This window comes from Rhinopithecus roxellana, chromosome 11, assembly GCF_007565055.1.
Source record: "Rhinopithecus roxellana isolate Shanxi Qingling chromosome 11, ASM756505v1, whole genome shotgun sequence".
Lineage (NCBI taxonomy): Eukaryota > Metazoa > Chordata > Mammalia > Primates > Cercopithecidae > Rhinopithecus > Rhinopithecus roxellana.
In genome coordinates, this window is record NC_044559.1 from 119401662 (window position 1) to 119420367 (window position 18706).

The following is an 18706-nucleotide window of genomic DNA, read 5'->3' on the forward strand; positions in this document are numbered from 1 at the left end:
AGGTGGCGGGTGCCTGTAGTCCCAGCTACTCGGGAGGCTGAGGCAGGAGAATGGCGTAAACCAGGGAGGCGGAGCTTGCAGTGAGCTGAGATCCGGCCACTGCACTCCAGTCCGGGTGACAGAGCGAGACTCCGCCTCAAAAAAAAAAAAAAAAAAAGAGAAAGAAAGAATCTTGAAAGTACTGAGAAAAATGATTCATCACATAAACAGAATTCTCAGTAAGACTGATATTGAATTTCTCATCAGAAATATTGGAGACCAGAAGGCTTTGAAATGATATATTCAAAGTGCTAGAAGACATGACAAAACAAAACTTCGTCAACCAAGAATTCTATAGCAGGCAAAACTATTTTTCAAAAATAAAGGTGAAGATAAAACATTCCCAGATAAACAAAAACCAAAGGAGTTCATTGCTGGAAAACCTGCCTGACAAGAAATACTAAAAGGAGTTCTCAGGCTAAAATGAAAGAATACTAGATAGTAACTCTAATTCACATGAATTTTCTTTTTTTTTTTCTAAAAAGCACCAGTAAAAACAATTACATACGTAAACATAAAAGACAGTATAAGGTTTGTTTTTTTTTTGTAATTTTTTCTCCTGACTTTAAAAGACAACTGCATAAAGGAATATTATAAATCTGCGTTGATGGGTGCACAATGTATAAACATGTAATTTATGCCAAAAACAGCATGCGGGGGATAACAAAGCTATATAGGAGCAAAATTTTTGTATGCTATTAAAATTAATTAATTTTGTATTAAAATTAGATCATTATAAATTAAGATATTAATTATAATTCACAGGTCAACTACTAGGACAATAAAATATAAAAGAAAAGAAATAACACAAGAATTAAAATGGTACTCTAGAAGATATATCTATTAAACACTAAATAAGTCAGAAATAAGGGGGAAAAATACATACAGAAAACTGGCCGGGCGTGATGGCTCACACCTGTAATCCCAGCACTTTGGGAGGCTGAGGCAGGTGGATCACCTGAGGTCAAGAGTTCAAGACCAGCCTGGCCAATATGGTGAAACCCTGCCTCTACTAAAAATACAAAAATCATCTGGGTGTGGTGGCGTACATCTGTAATCACCGTTACTCAGGAGGCAGAGGCAGGAGAATCGCTTGAACATGGAAGATGGAGGTTGCAGTGAGCCAAAATGGTGCCACTGCACTCCAGCCTGGGTGATAGAGTGAGACACCATCAAAAAAACAACAAAAAAGAAAATGATAAGAAAATTGCAAATATGAACCTTACCTTATCAGTAATTCTATTACATTTAAATGGATTAAATTTTCCAATTAAAAGATATTGCATAATAGATTTTTTTAAAACAAAGTTTATCTGTATGCTAACTCTAAGAGACAAAATTTCCATTCAATGACACCCACAAAAAATTAAAAGAATAGGAAAACATACACCATCTAAAGAGTAACCAAGAAAGCTGGAGAGTCCATACTGATATTTGACAATAAAATATTTTAAAACAAAAATTGTTACCAGCGATCAACAGAACTTTTTATAATTATGAGTCTACCTGCTGAGAAGATATAACAATTATAAACATATATGCAGTTAACAATGGAGCATAAAAGACATAAAAACTGAAATAATTGAAAAGATAAAAGACAAAAAATAATAGTTGAAGACATTAAATAGCGGTTAGAACAAGTAAACACAAAATTAAACCTACTACTAAAGACTTGAACAAACCTATAAACCATCTAGACCAGAGACCTCTGCAGAACGTTCTCTATATTTGTGGACTTCTGGGGAATGTCTGTGAAACAGCAGAATATATTATTCTCAAGTGCTCACTGAATGTTCTCCAAAATAGACTATGTATTAGTCAATACAACAAGTCTCAATAAATGTAAAAGGTTTGACATCATACAAAATATGTTCTCAGACCAAAAGGAACTAAAGTTAGAAATCAATAATAGAGAAAATTTGTGATATTCATTAATATGTAGATATTAAACAACACATTCCTAAATGACTGATGGGTAAAAGAAGACATCAGAAGGGAAATTAGAAAACATTTTGAGATTAATGAAATGAAAACACAATATACCAAAACTTGGGATGCAGCAAAAACAGTATTCTGAAAGAAAATTATAGCTACAAATGCCTACATTTAAAAAGAATAGATCTAAAATCAATGACCTAACTTTCCACCTTAAGAAACTAGAAAAAAATGTAAGCTAACCTAAAATAAATAGGAGGTAAACAAGAGAGATTAATGTGGAAATAAAAGAAATAGAGAATGAGAATAGAAAAACAATCAAGAATGTTAACAAAACTGTTAGTTTTTGATTAACAAAATTGACAAAGCTTTACTTCAGTTTAGCAAGAAAAAAGAATACCCAAGTTATCAGAAATGAAAAAGTGGACATTACTACCAACCGTTCAGAAATAAAAACTATTATATGGGAATATGATAAACAATTGTATACTAATAAATTAGATAACAAATGGAAAATTCCTGACAAAATATCAAAACAGGCTCAAACAGTAATAGAAAATCTGACTAGACTGATAAAAAGAGAAATAGTAAATTAATAATGAAAAAAGTTTCCACACACACAAAAAAATCATACCCAGATGGCTTCACTGGTGAATTCTACTAAAAGATTAAAGATAAATTAACACATATTTTCCAATTGTTTCCAAAAAGTAAAGAGGAAGGAGCACTTCCTAACTCATTCTATGAGGGTAGTATTACCCTGATACCAAAACCACGCAAAAACTTCCCAAGAAAAGACAAATAAAAACTAATGCCCCTTATATATATGGATGCAGAATTTTGTTAAAATGCTAGAAAGCTGAATTTAGTATCTGAGAAAAAGGACCATATCCATGACCAAGTAGAATTTCTCTTGAGTTATAAAGTTGGTTCAACACATTAAAATCTATCCATGTAATACGCCATACCAATAGAATAAAAGAAACAAATGCACAATCTTATTAGTTGATGCAGAAAAACAAATTGGCAGAATCCAACACCCACTCATGATAAATATACTCATAAACTAGAAATGGAAGGAATCTTGCTCAACCTGATACAGGGCATCAGTGAAAACTCCACAGCTAATGGCATGTTTAATGGTGAAAGAGTTAAACTTTCCCTGTAGGATCAAGAACAAGACAACTACTGTCAACACTTCCATTTAACATTGTACCAGAGGTTCTAACCAGGGTAATTTGGCAAGAAAATATAACAAAAGGCATCTATGTATATGGGAAATGAAGACAAAAAAAGAAAAAATGATATTTGCAGATCTTATGCCTAAAAAAAAAATCCCTAAGGAATTCTTATACCTGTAAAAAACTATTAGACATAATAAATGCATTTGGCAAGGTTGCAAAATTAATAAACAAAAATCAGTTGTATTCCTATCTATTAGCTGGTATATGCTGGATTTCTTCCCCCTCCAAATTCATATGTTAAAGACCTAACTCCCAGAACCCGAAAATGTGCCTGTAATTGGGAATTGAGCATTTAAAGAGGTGTTCAAGTTAAAATGAGACCATTATGGTGGTTCCTAATCCAATCTCACTGCTGTCCTTATGATAAAAGAAAATTTGGACACAAAGGAAGATGTATACACAGAGAAAAGATCATGTGAGAACATGACCATTTACAAGCCAAGAAGTAAGGCCTTGGAAGAAACCAAAACTGCTGGCACCCTGATCTGGGACTCTTAGCCTCCAGAAATGCGAGTGTTTACACCACTCAGTCAGTGGTGTTTTGTTGTGGAAGCCCAGCAAACTAATACGAGAACCATTCGAAATCTACAAGTGGAATTAAGAAAATGATTTCATTTATAACAGCATCAAAAAGAACAAAATACTTAGAAATAAATATAACAAAACAAGTACAATGCTAGTACATTGAAGCTACAAAACTACATAACAATATTGAAATAAAATTAAAGAAGAACAAGATTAATAGAAAAACATCTCATATTCATGGATTGGAAGACTTCATATTGTCAAGTTGGCAACAGTCCCAAAGTTAATCTGGAGGTTCAATTAAATCCCAGTAAAAATTCCAACAGCCTCTTTTGGAGAAATGGACAAGCAGATTCTAAAATTTATGTGAAAATGCAAAGGATTCAGACTAGCTAAATCAATCTTGACAAAAAGAACATAGCAAGAGGACTCACTTCCTTGTTTCAACTCTTACCAAAAAGCTACAGTAACCAAAGCAGTGTGGTATAAGGATAGACAGATATATTAATGGGATAGAATTGAGAGTACAGAAAGAAACCTATATGTCTACAGCCAACTGATTTTCAACAGTGATGTCAGGATCATTCAATGCAGTAACAATCTTTTCAACAAGTGGCTGAGACAATTGTATGTCTATATGCAAAAGAATAATTTTTGTTCCCTTCCTCACATTTTATACAAAATTTATATAAGATGGATGGAAGATCTAAATATGAAAGCGAAACTACAGAATTCTTAGGAGAAAAATATAGGTATAAATCAACCTTGGAATAGGCATAGGTTTCTTATACATGACACCTATAGTAGAAGTAACCAAAGAAAAATATATACATTGTGCTTTATCAAAACAAAATAAAATGTGCGTCAAAGAATACTATCAAGAAAGTGAAAAGACAACTCATATTATTTCATTTCTTTCAGAAAATGTTTGCAAATCCTACATATTTTAAGAACCCAACATCCAGACTATGTTGAGAACTTGTACAACTCAACAATAAAAAGGCAATCCAATTAAAAATGAGAAAGGGTTTAGAGAGAATCTTTTCCAGAGAAGATACACGAATGCTCAATAAGCCCAAGAAAAGATGCTTACCATCAATAGTCATCAGGGAAATGCAAATAAAAACCAGAATGTCATACCACTTCACACCAACTGGGATCACTGTAATTTTTTTTTTTTTTTTTTTTTTTGAGACGGAGTCTCGCTCTGTCGCCCGGGCTGGAGTGCAGTGGCCGGATCTCAGCTCACTGCAAGCTCCGCCTCCCGGGTTTAGGCCATTTTCCTGCCTCAGCCTCCCCAGTAGCTGGGACTACAGGCGCCTGCCATTTCGCCCGGCTAGTTTTTTTTTTGTATTTTTTTGTAGAGATGGGGTTTCACCGTGTTAGCCAGGATGGTCTCGATCTCCTGACCTTGTGATCCGCCCGTCTTGGCCTCCCAAAGTGCTGGGATTACAGGCTTGAGCCACCGCGCCCGGCCCTCTACTGTAATTTTTTTAACTGAAAATTAACAAGTATTTGCAAGGATGAGGAGACATTGGAACCCTCATGCATTGCTGGGAAAGTAAAAAGGTGCAACCACTGTAGAAAACAGTTTGTCATTTTCTCACAAAGTTAATTGTAGAGTTACCAAACTACTCATATGTTCACACAAATTGTGCTTGGATTTTTAAAGTCACGTTATTCGTGATATCCAAAAAGTGGGAACAACCCAAATGTCCAATAACTGATGGGCTTCATCTTTTTCCATAGTATAATTCAATGGAATATTATTGGAAATAAAAAGGAACAAAATACAGATATAGTCAACAGCATGGGCGAATTTGAAAACATGCTAACCAAAAGAAATCAGACACAAAAGTCCATATACCGTATGATTCCATTTATGTGAGCTCTCCGGAAGGAACAAATTCCCAGAGACAGAAAGTAGATTAGTGTTTGCCAGGAGCTGAGGAGAAAGGGGAATGGGCAGTGATTGTTAACGGATATGGGGTTTCTTTTTGGAGTGATGACATGTTCTGGAATTAGATGGTAGTCTGGACTTTACCACCTTGTGGGCATACTAAAAACCACTGAATAGTGTACACTTAAAAAAGGTGAATCTTAAGCTATGTAAATTATATATCAATAAAAATTTTGTAGAGATGGAAATAAAAAGACTGGAAATCTAGGGCAAAAGAAAACAGGATGAATGCAAGATGAGGAAAGGAAATTCAGTACAAGTCATGTTGGCGGACACTAGCAGTGGTGGTGCCTATGGGAATCAGAGCAGTCCTGCCTCCAACACAAGAAGCCCTGTGATCTGTGCCAGGAGTAACAGCCTCCACTAGGGGCTCTGCAGAAGCACAATTTCTCCTGGGGCTGATATTTGAGAGTCAAATTTCCTGCAGTTTAGATATTTCCATCAGTTTAGCAAAATCTGGATAGGCTATAAGGCTGACAACTGTGTCCAAAGCAATAATCACTTGAGAACTTTTCCATGTGCCCCATCACTCTGCATTGTACAGCATATTCTTTAACATGTTTATTTCATTTTTCAATTCACTAAGTGCTTGCTGAGCACTTGCCCATTTTCCTTTATTAGCAAAATGCAGGAATTTAACCTATCTTTGAGCACAATTTGGGAATAAGATTTAAGTTTCTATAATACAATGTTGCCATTTAAAAATAAAGATAACATAATGCTCCTACCCCCTTTTGAGAATATAGTGTTCCATTTTATTAACATCTTTTCTACTTTTTTTTTTTTCTACATTTTTATGCTTTGCTATTTACTGGTCAAAACCACTTTAGTTCATTCAGATTCAGAAAGGAGACTATAAACATGTATGCCATGTTAATGCAGGATATTGTTTCATTATGAATGTGCCTATATTGTTAATTTCATCTAAATAGTACATGCAGTATTTATAGGAGGCTAAAAGGCATAAAGTATTCTTGTATGTGAAACGCTCCAATTAAAAAGAGTTATGTTAGCTGTTAAGTAAGTTTTAAAAAGATGTTTATTCATTTCAAATGCCGAATTGATAAAATTTTCTCCTTAAAACTGTAAAGAACAAAAAGCTGGAATTACCCATCAACAGTACAATAGAATTCCAGTTTATTCTGAGAGCAGATCAGCCAAGATGAACAAACGAGTCTTGTAATTGCATACCAGAGGTCAAAAATTAGCCCTACCAAATGAGGAGGGAGAGGAATTGCTGAGACCTAGAAGAAAGGTCATAATATTTGGACTGAATAAAAGCAATTCACTAATAGCAATTTCCCTTTATCTGACAGCAATTGTAGAAAGTTTTAACAAATCCTGTTAAAATGGACAAAAACTATTTCCTGAATAGTTAAGAAAAGATTATAATAAATGTCAAGTATTCTACAGCATGTATAGAATCTCATTTCCAAGGGAGTATGCTGTTTTCTTCAGCATCCTGTTAGCCAAGTTCCAATTTTGGACAGGTCCTAGGAAACACAACATTGTTAAAGACAGAGATGAAACAAGGTGATTAATTGTAAGTACATTTCTATAGATAGTATTGCACTTGGAATGTGTAAAAATCTCTCTGAAGCTTGGTAGAGATAAGGGTTGTAAACAGATTTGAAATCCACACAGCAATAGATCACATGCTAATCTTTGCCCAGAGTTCTATGTTGTTGAGAATGATTCTGATATATTATTTTAAAGGAGAGAGTGTCATATGAATTCCAGATCTTTGTCATGGACAAAGAATCTAAGTGCTATTCATTTGTGGTTCCTGATTCATTTGTTCTTTGAGAGATTAACTAAAATGAAGGGAGTGGGTGAAAGAACCACTAATTCTTTTCCTACATCTATAGTAAATACAAACAGACCTCCAGCCATTACTATATCTCTCCCTCCTGTCAGATGGAAGATGTAACATCTTCCACGAACGCTTACTTTGTTACTACAAAATGGAAAGAGACACTTCTACTGTGGTGAAATGTATATGGCAAACCCAAATAATTTAGGCCACAAAATACCCTACTTTAGCCAGAATGATAAGAGTAATCTACTTTTTCCATTTCACTCTGAGCATACTGTCCTACATACATTTTATTTATTCGTTCCTTGCCACAATGTAAAGGCAGAATATACTTTTAAAAATAATTATTCATCAACATTTAAGACAAATGATCAAAGCTTGAGTTTATTGTTATACAATGTTGCTCTTTCATCTTTATTTCTGAACAGCAAATCTCATCAAGCATGATTGCGTTCTGCTTACTTGTATCTTCTCCCATACTTCTGCATTTACTGTGTGTATCTCTTCACAATAAAATTGAGATAGGAGTAAACCAGTACAATTCAGCAGCATCAGTGACTTAACCAAACATATAAAAGTCTTTCCCGACTGACCCTGAATGACCATTTAGCCCCCTTTCAAATTTTGGCATCAAATTTCTGCTTACAAAAAATATATAGTTTCATTCAGGAGGGCAGAGCATTGATGACCCCAAGTAACAAGAAAAAATGAACGCTGCGAAGACGCACATAAAATAATAAAGGAAAAAAGAAAGAAAATGATAGCAAGGATAGGTGGGGATTTCATTGTTCTCAGAGGAGGATACACCTATTTTTCTACTGTGAAAGAAGGAGAAATAGCCCAGTCTAAAAAAAGAGGTGCTTTCTTGAAATGGTTTCTGCTGGATTCCCCATTATTTTAGATATGATGGGAGCTGGAGTTGTGCAGAATATTTTGGGATGCTTTCCACATGGATTTATGATTCTCAGAAAGAATCAGCATCAATTAAACTATAGTTGACCCTTGAACAGTATGGGGGTCAGGGGAACGGACCCCCTACACAGTAGAAAATTCATGTACAATTTCAACTTCTCATAAACTTAACTACTAATACCCCACTGTTGTAAGAAAATCATAAGGAAGATAAAATATACTCACTGTTTATTAAGTGGAAGTAGATCATCAGACTTTCATCCTCATTGTCTTCACATTGAGTGGGCTGAAGAGGAGGAGGAAGAGATACTGAGTGGACTGAAGAGGAGGAGGAAGAGGAGGGGTTAGTCTTGCTGTGTTGGGGTGGCAGAGGAGGAAGAAAATCCATGCCAAAGTGGACCCTCCCAGTTCAAACCCCTGTTGTTCAAGGGTCAACCACACAATCAAGTTTTGATGAGAAGACTCAGTTTTCAAACTTGATTTTAAGCAGGTATGTATCTAGGTACTCAAATTCAGATGTAATATTACATGGAATTTAAACACTCCTGGTTAAGCAGAAATAGAAGAATCGTTACCTAAGTAGAAATCAACCTATGGGAGGAAAGCTCAGGGAAGAGCCAGGGTCCTGGCATAATAAAGACTTGTAGGCGTGACATATGTTTGTGTTTATTCGTGTATATCTGTTGTTTGGAAATAAAGAGCAAATTGAGTATTGGATTAAGGGAAACACATTTCTTGTGAGAGAGCCATCCTTTGAGCATCACATTTGCAAAGGTAGATTGATTATCTGGATCCACTTCCAGTGGGTTTTGTTGCAAGCTGAGACATCTATTGACAGCATCCATAGACTCTTCAGAACTTGGAGTGGAAAGGAACTTGAACTTAGAACACATGGAAATTTGTTACGTGATTGAAGTCTTCTCTCACTTTTGCTTCGGAAACACTTAAAGCCACGTACTTTGCGGTAGGCAATGTTCTACATTTATTAAATATAGAGCTAACTCATCCAATCCGTTGCAACCACCTTATAAGGGCGTTACTCTAATTCTCTCCATTTGATGGATGGATAACTGAGGCTAGGAGATAAATTGCTCCTTGCAGGGCAGGTGAAATTCCAGCCCAGGCTATCCGGGCTTTAGATCCTGTACTTTTAACCAATAGCGCTTTGCTTCTTTTCCTTGTATTTCTCTTTCAAAAATGATTAACTGTATGCAAAATAATATAACTAACGAGAGGGCCGGCAAGGGTTAACGCGGAAACAGATCCCCGAAGTGAAAAAACAAAAACAAACCGGGGAGCCAGATCCCCTGAAAGCCCCGGTAGGAAATTCAATGGGCCTCCTGTTCCTTTAAACTCTCGCTTTCGCCCCCGCTGACACTTCACAAAGCCACGGCGGCAGCGGCGGGGACCACGCTGCGGCGCGCCACCCTCCGCCACCCTCCCGCGCAGGGCTGGGGTCCGAGGGGGCTTCGTGGAGTCGGTAACCTAACAGGCTCTCCTTTGCTTTCTCCACACCCAGCCACTGCCAGACCCAGCCTCCGGGAGGGAGCGAACTATGGTTAACCCTTTCGTGCCCAGGGAGACACCGCCAGGGTTGGGGCGGGGCGCGATGGCCCCCCGCAGTCGGGCGCGAAGGCGGCCTGGACGCCAGGTGGGTGGGGGGAGCAGTTGGCGGAGCTGCCCAGGACGCGCGAGCAGAGTGCGGGGATGGCGTCAAGGCAGCGCGGAGGTACGGCCCCGCGCTCCCCCGCTAGCTCCCCGGACTCGTCCCCTCTCCCCGCGCTCGGGGGCAGCCGGCTGCCGGGGGCGCGCAGGGCTGGAGTGGCCCTCTCCCTCCCCTTCGCTAGGCTCCCCCGGCTTAATCTGTTGGCGGCGACTCCTCAGCCAGCCCCGAGGAAAGTGCAGTCATTGGACAGGTCGGTGCGGGCTGCCAGTTGCAGGGAGGAAGGTGGGAGAAGCCTGGAGGAGCGAAGGGGAGGGCGGAGGGAGGAGGAGGAGGGTGCGGCGGCAGATCTGGCAAATTGCGAGCTGCCTTCCCTCCTCAAAGTGTGGAGCAGGAGCGCTGGGGAGCGTGGCGACGGCAGCGCCTCCTCCGCCACCAAACTCCTGGGGCTCCGCGGGGGCTTGGGGCCACCTCCTCCTGAGCCTGGAGGAACCCTCTCCCGATAGGTTCTAGCCTGACTCCCTCCCACCCCACCCTTTTCCTTTCTTCCTTTTTTTTTTTTTTTTTTTTTTTTAAACACACACAAACACACACACACACATTTTTTTTTTCCTGCCTTCGGACCTCAGACTGCTGCAGCCCGAACGTTCCCAGGGCTCAGCTCTTTGGAGCTGCCCATTCCTCCCGCTGCGAGAAAGGACGCGCGCCCTGCGTCGGGCGAAGAAAAGAAGCAAAACTTGTCGGGAGGGTTTCGCCATCAACCTCCTTCCCGCAAACCTAAAAACCTCCTGCCGGGGCCATCCCGAGACAGAGGAAAGTTCCTGCAGAGCCGACCAGCCCTAGTGGATCTGGAGCAGGCAGCAGCGGCGCTGGCTGTGGAATTAGATCTGTTTTGAACGCAGTGGAGCGCATCGCTGGGGCTCGGAAGTCACCGTCTGCGGGCACCGGGGTGGCGCTGTCCGAGTGGAACCGACAGTTTGCGAGCCCCGGCTGCAAGTGGCCTTTCCTCCCCGCAGTGTTGTTCAGAGTCGGGTGAGGGCTGCGAGTGTGGCAAGTTGCAAAGAGAGCCCCAGAGGTCCGGAGAGGGCTGCGCTCCTGCTCGCGTTCGCTTCTTACTCTTCTCGGTTCCTTACTGTGAAATCGCAGGGACATTTACGAAGGCCTCCGGGTCCCATCGAGACCGATCCGCAGCGCTTGGCCCGGTCGCGCCTCTTGCATCGGGAGCCCCCGAGCACCGGCGAAGGACTGGCGGGCTGGGTAGGGAGGTGGCGGCGGCGGCATGGCGAGGTTCCCGAGGGCCGACCTGGCCGCTGCAGGAGTTGTGTTACTTTGCCACTTCTTTACGGACCAGTTTCGGTTCGCCGATGGGAAACCAGGAGACCAAATCCTTGGTAAGTAAGATGCACTTTGGCTTTTTGATTTTGTGCGCAGCTGAAGACCTTCCTGGAACTCTCATTCCCCCTACTCTCTCCCCCTACATCACCTGTCTGCCCTTGGGAAACTTATTGCAGTTGCTTTTCGGGTAAACTTAGGCTTCCCAAATGGGGAAAAGAGGGTTAACAAGAGAAGGACGCCGGGGACTAGGGGTTTTCTTGAGGCTTTCGGGCTTACTTCACCTGGGCGGCAGGGGGTAGTACTGTCTCCCCCAAGTAGCCCCGGGAGGGCTCCATTGTGAGAGCAAGCTGCTTCTGTGGATACATCTCCTAGGACCTGGCATCTCCAGGCTGCGTGCTCTACGGCTCCTCCTCCTTCCTCGCTGCTGGTTAAATTAAGCGAGTGTGTGATGTGGGGTGGGTGGGGGACTTGGTGAAAGCCAGGGATTGCCGGTCTCCCCTCTGCGTGAGAAAATTCCCTGTGGCAGCAGCTGCCTTCCCCTGGCGATCCCCAGTAGCTCAGTCTAGTGAACTGGGCCAAGCGGGCCCTGGAAGTGGAGTGGGGTAGGTGCGGCCGGCACAAAGGTGGGGAGCAGGTGGGAAAGGTGGGGGCGGGCGCGCCTCTGGATGCTTACCCCTGCTCCCATTGTCCTCCGCCTGCCAGCTTCACAGACAGGCCTGAACGCGCAGAGGGTTCCTCAGAGTGCCCTGATTTTGTCCCCGAGAGGACCCCCAACCTCTGCATCCTCTTAGTGGCTCTCCTGGCAGGTGCGCGTCCTGCGGGGAGCCGCGCCCCTGGGACGATCGCCGAGCGGAAGGCGCAGGGCTGCCTCCTGGGACCCTGCCCACCGCGAACTGGGTGCCTATTCCCCATTTCTGCCTTTCAGTGAAGAAAGTGAAGACACAGACAGAAAGAGATCTTGGCAGAAATTGGTGAACTCGGATGGACTTCGAGAGGAGGTGAAACGAGAAAAAAAGAAAAAACTTGGAGGGAAAATAAAAGAAAACGAAAACTTACTGCTTAGGATAATCAATTTGTTCTTTTCTGGTGTGTGTGTGTGTGTGTGTGTGTGTGTGTGTGTGTGTGTGTGTGTGTGTGTGTGTGTGTGTGTGTGTAATTTAAATTATTGCCCAGAAAGTATGCATGCGTCCTCAACAGTCAAACTTGAGAGTCACAGATGGAAGGCTGGGGGTACACCTGGGGATGCCAGGCAAGGTGAATCTTGAAGATCCTGAAGGAAACCCTTGAGTGAAATTTACCAAGCCGCCACTTAGAAGACAGTCACAACACTTCGCCTGTCCCTGGTGTAAACTGTTCTAGATAAAACACAGATACTGACTCTGCGCTCTTATTTATGGTTGGAGGGGTGTGTGTGTTGGGGTGTATGTGTTGGGGTGTATGTGTAGGGAGGCAATAGGATGACAATACTTTTAAAGCTGAGAATAAAATGCAGATTTCTTGGGCGTTGATTTGTCTTTGTCACATTTAATTGCTCTGCATTAATGGACATAGGTTGTTCTTGACTGTGTATGATTTATGACAGTAGACTATACCTTTTGTTTATTTCTCTGATACGTTTCACTGGTCGGAAAAAAATAACACTTTTAGCCTTCCAGGAAAGAACACATTTATTTAAAAATTGCAACAGTAATTTTCATGTGCTTATTCATGGTATGAATAGATGCTTAATGAAAACAATTTATTCCACCACAAACGAGGCTAAAAGGATATGTGTGCCAATATGCATCCCAAGTTGTTTATTTAAAAACTTCTTTGGCACTAGGAATAAAAACTGCATTTGCAGTAAAAATAAATAAATAAATAAATAAATAAATGCCAGCAAATGTTTATCTTTTTATAAACCTTTTCCAGTAATGTTACTGAAAAAAGAATATATGTACACACACACAGAGATACATACACACACACACACTTGCTATGCCAGGAAGTTCAGAAATTGAGGATGAAATTCATCCCGAAGTAAGATTGGCGATATAATTAAAAGCTCTTGCTGTGGGAAATATAAAATACTTAAAATGTTCAACATCAGTGTACTGGTATTTTAAGCTAGTTGAATATTTCTGATGAGAAATATACTCTAGAAGCCCATATATTGATAGGATTGATTTTTAAAAGAATGATTTTAAATTCCTTGGCAAATTTTCAAAGACTTTTATAAACCAAAGTAGCTTCTTTCCTGGACATCAATTTACATGTAGTTTTATGAAGAAAATATTGTAATTAAATGGTTAGCTTACTGAATATATAAAAATGGCAAGGTGAAACAAAAAATACACAATTTTTTTGTAAACTAGTCTATATAAAAGTTCGATATGGGGGGGAAAGTCCAACAGTCTTGAAATTTGGCACACAACAATCAGGATTTTTATTACAGACATTTTGGCACTGGAAAAATATCTGATTTCATAACAGGGACTTTTTATTTTGCATTACTTTAGTAAATGCTGCAGTTGATTTTATTGCCACCAGAGGGCAGAGAAACTGCTAATTTCCTCTATTCCCTTTTCTGTTTTAGAGGGAAGTAGTTTATGTTTATCATATAATTTACACTTATTTTAGTTGTTCTTTCTCTGGTTAAAGATTTTTTTCTGTTATTTCCTGCTTTTGTTGGAGTTAAACAATTTACTTTGAATTATTACTAATTTGTAGAGTTTGTTATGAGTGTGTTGCTGTTGAGACATAATCACTAAAGTTTGTTTGCATATAAACCTAGAGCAAAATAGTATAATAGAGGGTTTAATTCAAGTGAATATTTATTATAAAATGGATATCTGTCCATATTGTTGGACAAAGGACAGGTTAATTATTTTATCAATGACTTGAGGCTACATGCAAAATTTTAAAAATATGAAATCTGAGTTTCTTTTTCCTTTAGAGAATAGATAAAAGTTTTGAAGCTTGAAGTTAGGTAAGTTTGGACTGAGACATAATTGTAGTGTAGAACATTTATGTCAAAGATAATGTTTTTGTTTGTTCATGAATGTCTGCATAGAGGTTTGGAATTATTATTATTATTCTGAGTAGGAGTCTCACTCTGTCACTCAGGCTGGAGTACAGTGGTACAATCTCCAGCTCAATGCAACCTCTGCCTCCCGGGTTCAAGCAATTCTCTTGCCTCAGCCTCCCGAGTAGCTGCGATTACAGGCGCCCACCACCACGCCTGGCTATTTTTGTATTTTTAGTAGAGACAGGGTTTTACCATATTGGCCAGGCTGGTCTCAAACTCCTGACCTCATGATCTGCCTACCTCAGCCTCCCAAAGTGCTGGGATTACAGGCTTGACCCACCGCACCCAGCCTGGAATTATTATAATCAGGAGAATTTGCACATTTCAGTGTGATCTTCAGAAATAAACTCTTGTCAGGGAGAATGTATTTGAATAAAACTTAATAATGAAAGATATTAATTTTGCTCCAGACAGGTTTCCTTACTACAAGAATCAGATACTCTCATGCAGAGATGTAGAAAATATATGTCCTTATCAATTAGTTTTGTCATTTGTTCCTAAAACTATCTCCTATTGCAGAAACATTATGTTTTTAAAGAGGAATGAGTTGATCAACAACCTTGATCATGGGATCTAAAGTCTTCAGCTGCAGGCTGGGTGCCGTAGCTCACGCCTGTAATCCCAGCACTTTGGGAGATCGAGGTGGGCAGATCACCTGAGGTCAGGAGTTCGAGACCAGCCTGGCCAACATGGTGAAACCCCATCTCTACTAAAAATACAAAAATTAGCTAGGCATGGTGGCTGACACCTGTAATCCTAGCTATACTTGGGAGGCTGAGGCAGGAGAATCACTTGAACCCAGGAGGTGGAGGTAGCAGTGAGCCGAGATAGTGCCATTGCACTCCAGCCTTGGGGCAGGGGGGGGTGACAAAGGAAGACTCTGCCTCAAAAAAATAAAAATAAAAATAAGTAAATAATAAATAAATAAAGTCTTCAGTTACTTCCTCATCACATTAAATACAGTCCCTTCTCCATGGTCTTCACAGCCATTGCAGTGTGGCCTCAAGCACTTTCCCCCCCTCTCTCCCCTGCCTGTTCTTGAATGCTCTCACCAGATGAGCTGCTGGAAGTTCCCTGAGTGTGTACCATGCATTAACACTTCTGCCATTCCTCCTGCTCTTCCTTTTCTAAGTCCGTCTCCATCCATCCATTTTCCAATTTTTCCTGCAGATTTATCTCAAATGACACTCTCCACAAAAGGATGTGTTGTCTTAGAATTCTCAGTGCACTTTATGCCTTCTTCAAAGGCACTTGCTTGATACCTGTAGGGTTTCCTTTTCTTTCCATTTCTGCCTCTCTCTCATGTATTCTATTAGACCAGACCATACGTCCCTGAGGTCAGGGTCTGCTGTCATTTATTTCTGAATCTGCTGTGGCAACTACCAATAAATAGTTGCAATAAATGGTTGTTGGACTTAATTGAACTGAATAGAACTATAGTTCAAGCTGAATTATTAATTTGAATGCCACCTTGGGAGACTTTTAAAATAATTCCCATGCTAAGACTTTGTCCATCAATAGGATAGAAATACATTTAAAACTAACTTCAGAGAGTCATTGTTGAAACCGAAGCATAAGATCCAGAAGCCTGCTAAACTATCCTTCTGCTATTAGGTGGCACTTTCAAAACTTCATTCAACCATTCTTCTGTCCTGCTGGTTTCTGAGTGAATGTTCACTCACGTTCTTAATCTCCTATCTTTTTTCTTTTACATATTTCTTTAAAAAATATTTGTTTTAATTTTTATTTTTAATAATATGTATTTAAGCTGTGCAACATGATGCTTGTTTATTTTCAAATTCTGTGTATAAGAGAAAACCAAATTGCATTTGTATTTCTGTGTCTGAATTATTTTACTTAGCACAACGTCCCCCAGCTTCATCCATGCTATCACAAACAGCAAGATCTTTTTTAAGGCTAAATAATATTCCATTGTGCATATATATATGCACTATATATGCAATATATAGAATACATATGCACTATCTATGCAATATATAATATATATGAAATACACATGATATATATGCACTAGATATGGAATAGATATGCATTACATATGCAATGTATATGGAATATACATCCAGTTATTCATCAATGGACACTCAGGTTGTTTCCATATCTTGGCTATTGTGAATAATGCTTCAATTAACATGGGAGTGAAGATACCTCTTAAAGGGGCTGATTTTCTTCAGGTATATATCCAGAAGAGAGATTGCTGGCTCATATGATGGGTTTATTTTTAATTTTTTGAAGCAACTTCATATTGTTCTACATTCCCACCAACGGTGTGTAAGGGTTCCCTTTTCTCCACATCCTCACCCACACTTACTATCTATTGTCTTTTTGACAGTAGCCATCTTAATATTAGTAGGTGTGACATGATACCTTATTGTGGTTTTGATTTGCATTTCCCTAATGATTAGTGATGTTGAGGACCTTGTCATACATCTGTTGGCCATTTTTTTTTTTTTTTGTCTTATTTGGAGAAATGTCAATTTTTAGGCCCTTTGCCCATTTTAAAATCAGTCATATACCTTAAACCTTCTGTTGATAGATAGGACTTTCAAAAAGTTTATTCTACTATTCTCCTATACTGCTAGTTTCTGACTGCATAGTTACTTATGTTTTTAATTTAATGTCTTGAAATACAGTATACATATATATGTACATATGCGTACATATATGGTGGTTGTGGTGTTTCGTTTCACTGAAGCTGAAGACTACTAAATAATTTTGATTACTTGTGAGATTGCTTTTGAATTAAACTGTCTTTAGGCCTCATGCCACTAAACTATAATGAAGGAGGCTTTAGAAATACTGTCTCGGCTGGGCGTGGTGGCTCACGCCTGAGATCCCAACATCCTAACACTTTTTTGGGGGTCTGAGGTGGGTAGATCAGGAGGTCAGGAGATCAAGACCATCCTGGCCAACATGGTGAAACCCCGTGTGTACTAAAAATAAAAAAATTTGCCAGATGTGGTGGCACACACCTGTAGTCCCAGCTACTCGGGAGGCTGAGGCAGGAGAATAGCTTGAACCCGGGAGGCGGCGGTTGACAATGAACCACTGCACTCCAGCTGGGTGACAGCAAGACTCCATCTCCAAAAAAAAAAAAATTATCATAAAACTTGTTTTGAGGTGGGTTCAGTGGCCCATACCTGTAATCCCAACACTTTGGGAGGCCGAGACAGGGGGATTGCTTGAGCCCATGAGTTGGAGACCAGCCTGGGCAACATAGGGAGGAGACCTCATCTCTACAGTTTTTGTTTGTTTTTTTTTTCCAATTAGCTGGGCATGGTGGTACACACCTGTAGTCCCAGCTACTTGGTAGGCTCAGATGGGAGGATGGCTTGAACCCAGGAGGTCAGGGCTGTAATGAGCTGTGATTACACCACTGCATTCCAGCCTGGCCAACAGAGTGTGACCCTATATCAAAAAATAAAATAATAAAAAACTTGCTATGGTAGCTGTTACAGAGAGGTAGATGAGGATATTCTGCAATACATTGCACAGTGTCTGCTCCCCGAGATATTATGCCATGAGAAAATGAGAGAGAAAGAGAAAGAGACAGAGACAGGGTGAGAGACCTTATATTTCAATAACAGACATAGTTCTTTTGAACTTGTTTGTATCTTCTGGACATTATAAATAGGGGCTAGGAGTTTTACCATTTAAATTTTGGTTTCTTGAAATCTCAGTCCACAATTTGTGGCCCACCTCCAACAAGTATATAAACGTTCTGGCCTACATTTGTGTGCTAGCTTACCTCTGTCTTCATCTTACCTTTCTCACTTAAAATCTAATTTGGCATTTATTTGGGAAAAAAGCAAATAAGATTGAATCGCCATAATACATAAGGTTGTGTATCACTAAGTTGCTTTCCGCTTTCTCTTAATCTGATGAATTCCAGCCCTTTGGCTTTATTCTGAGCACATTTTCCCAAAGCTTTAATTATCTCTGTAGAGTACTCCATTCTGAGAGGTCTTTCTTCACTGAGTTCACACAGGATGTCTTCCCTCACTGCCTCCCACACAATGATTCTGTTAAGCTAAGGAACAGATTACTACAGAATGACAGAGTAAGTAGTGATGCTTTTATCAAGACAGTTTCTTCCACTATTTATTGTGTTATAAATTAACAGGATAATAACTGAAAAAAGATGAGAATATAAAATATTCCACATGTGTTTATAACCAGACAGTGAACT

The 18706-nt window shown here is 39.9% G+C and overlaps 1 protein-coding gene and 1 long non-coding RNA gene across 2 annotated transcripts in view; one reads left to right on the forward strand and one right to left on the reverse strand.

Moving 5' to 3' along the window:
- Nucleotides 1–6724: 6724 nt before the first annotated feature.
- Nucleotides 6725–8700, reverse strand: LOC115900367. The gene is made up of 2 exons (XR_004060012.1): nt 8657–8700; nt 6725–7196 (listed from the first exon to the last, which is right to left on the reverse strand). It is a non-coding gene; the product is annotated as an uncharacterized LOC115900367 (long non-coding RNA).
- A 2032-nt stretch (nt 8701–10732) lies between these two features.
- The window catches only part of PLXDC2 (plexin domain containing 2), a 459866-nt gene continuing 451892 nt past the window's right edge, over nt 10733–18706 (forward strand). Inside the window, exon 1 of the mRNA XM_010385741.2 lies at nt 10733–11485. Coding sequence (XP_010384043.1) covers nt 11374–11485 — 112 coding nt within the window. The 5' untranslated portion in view covers nt 10733–11373. The remainder of the gene's footprint in view (nt 11486–18706) is intronic.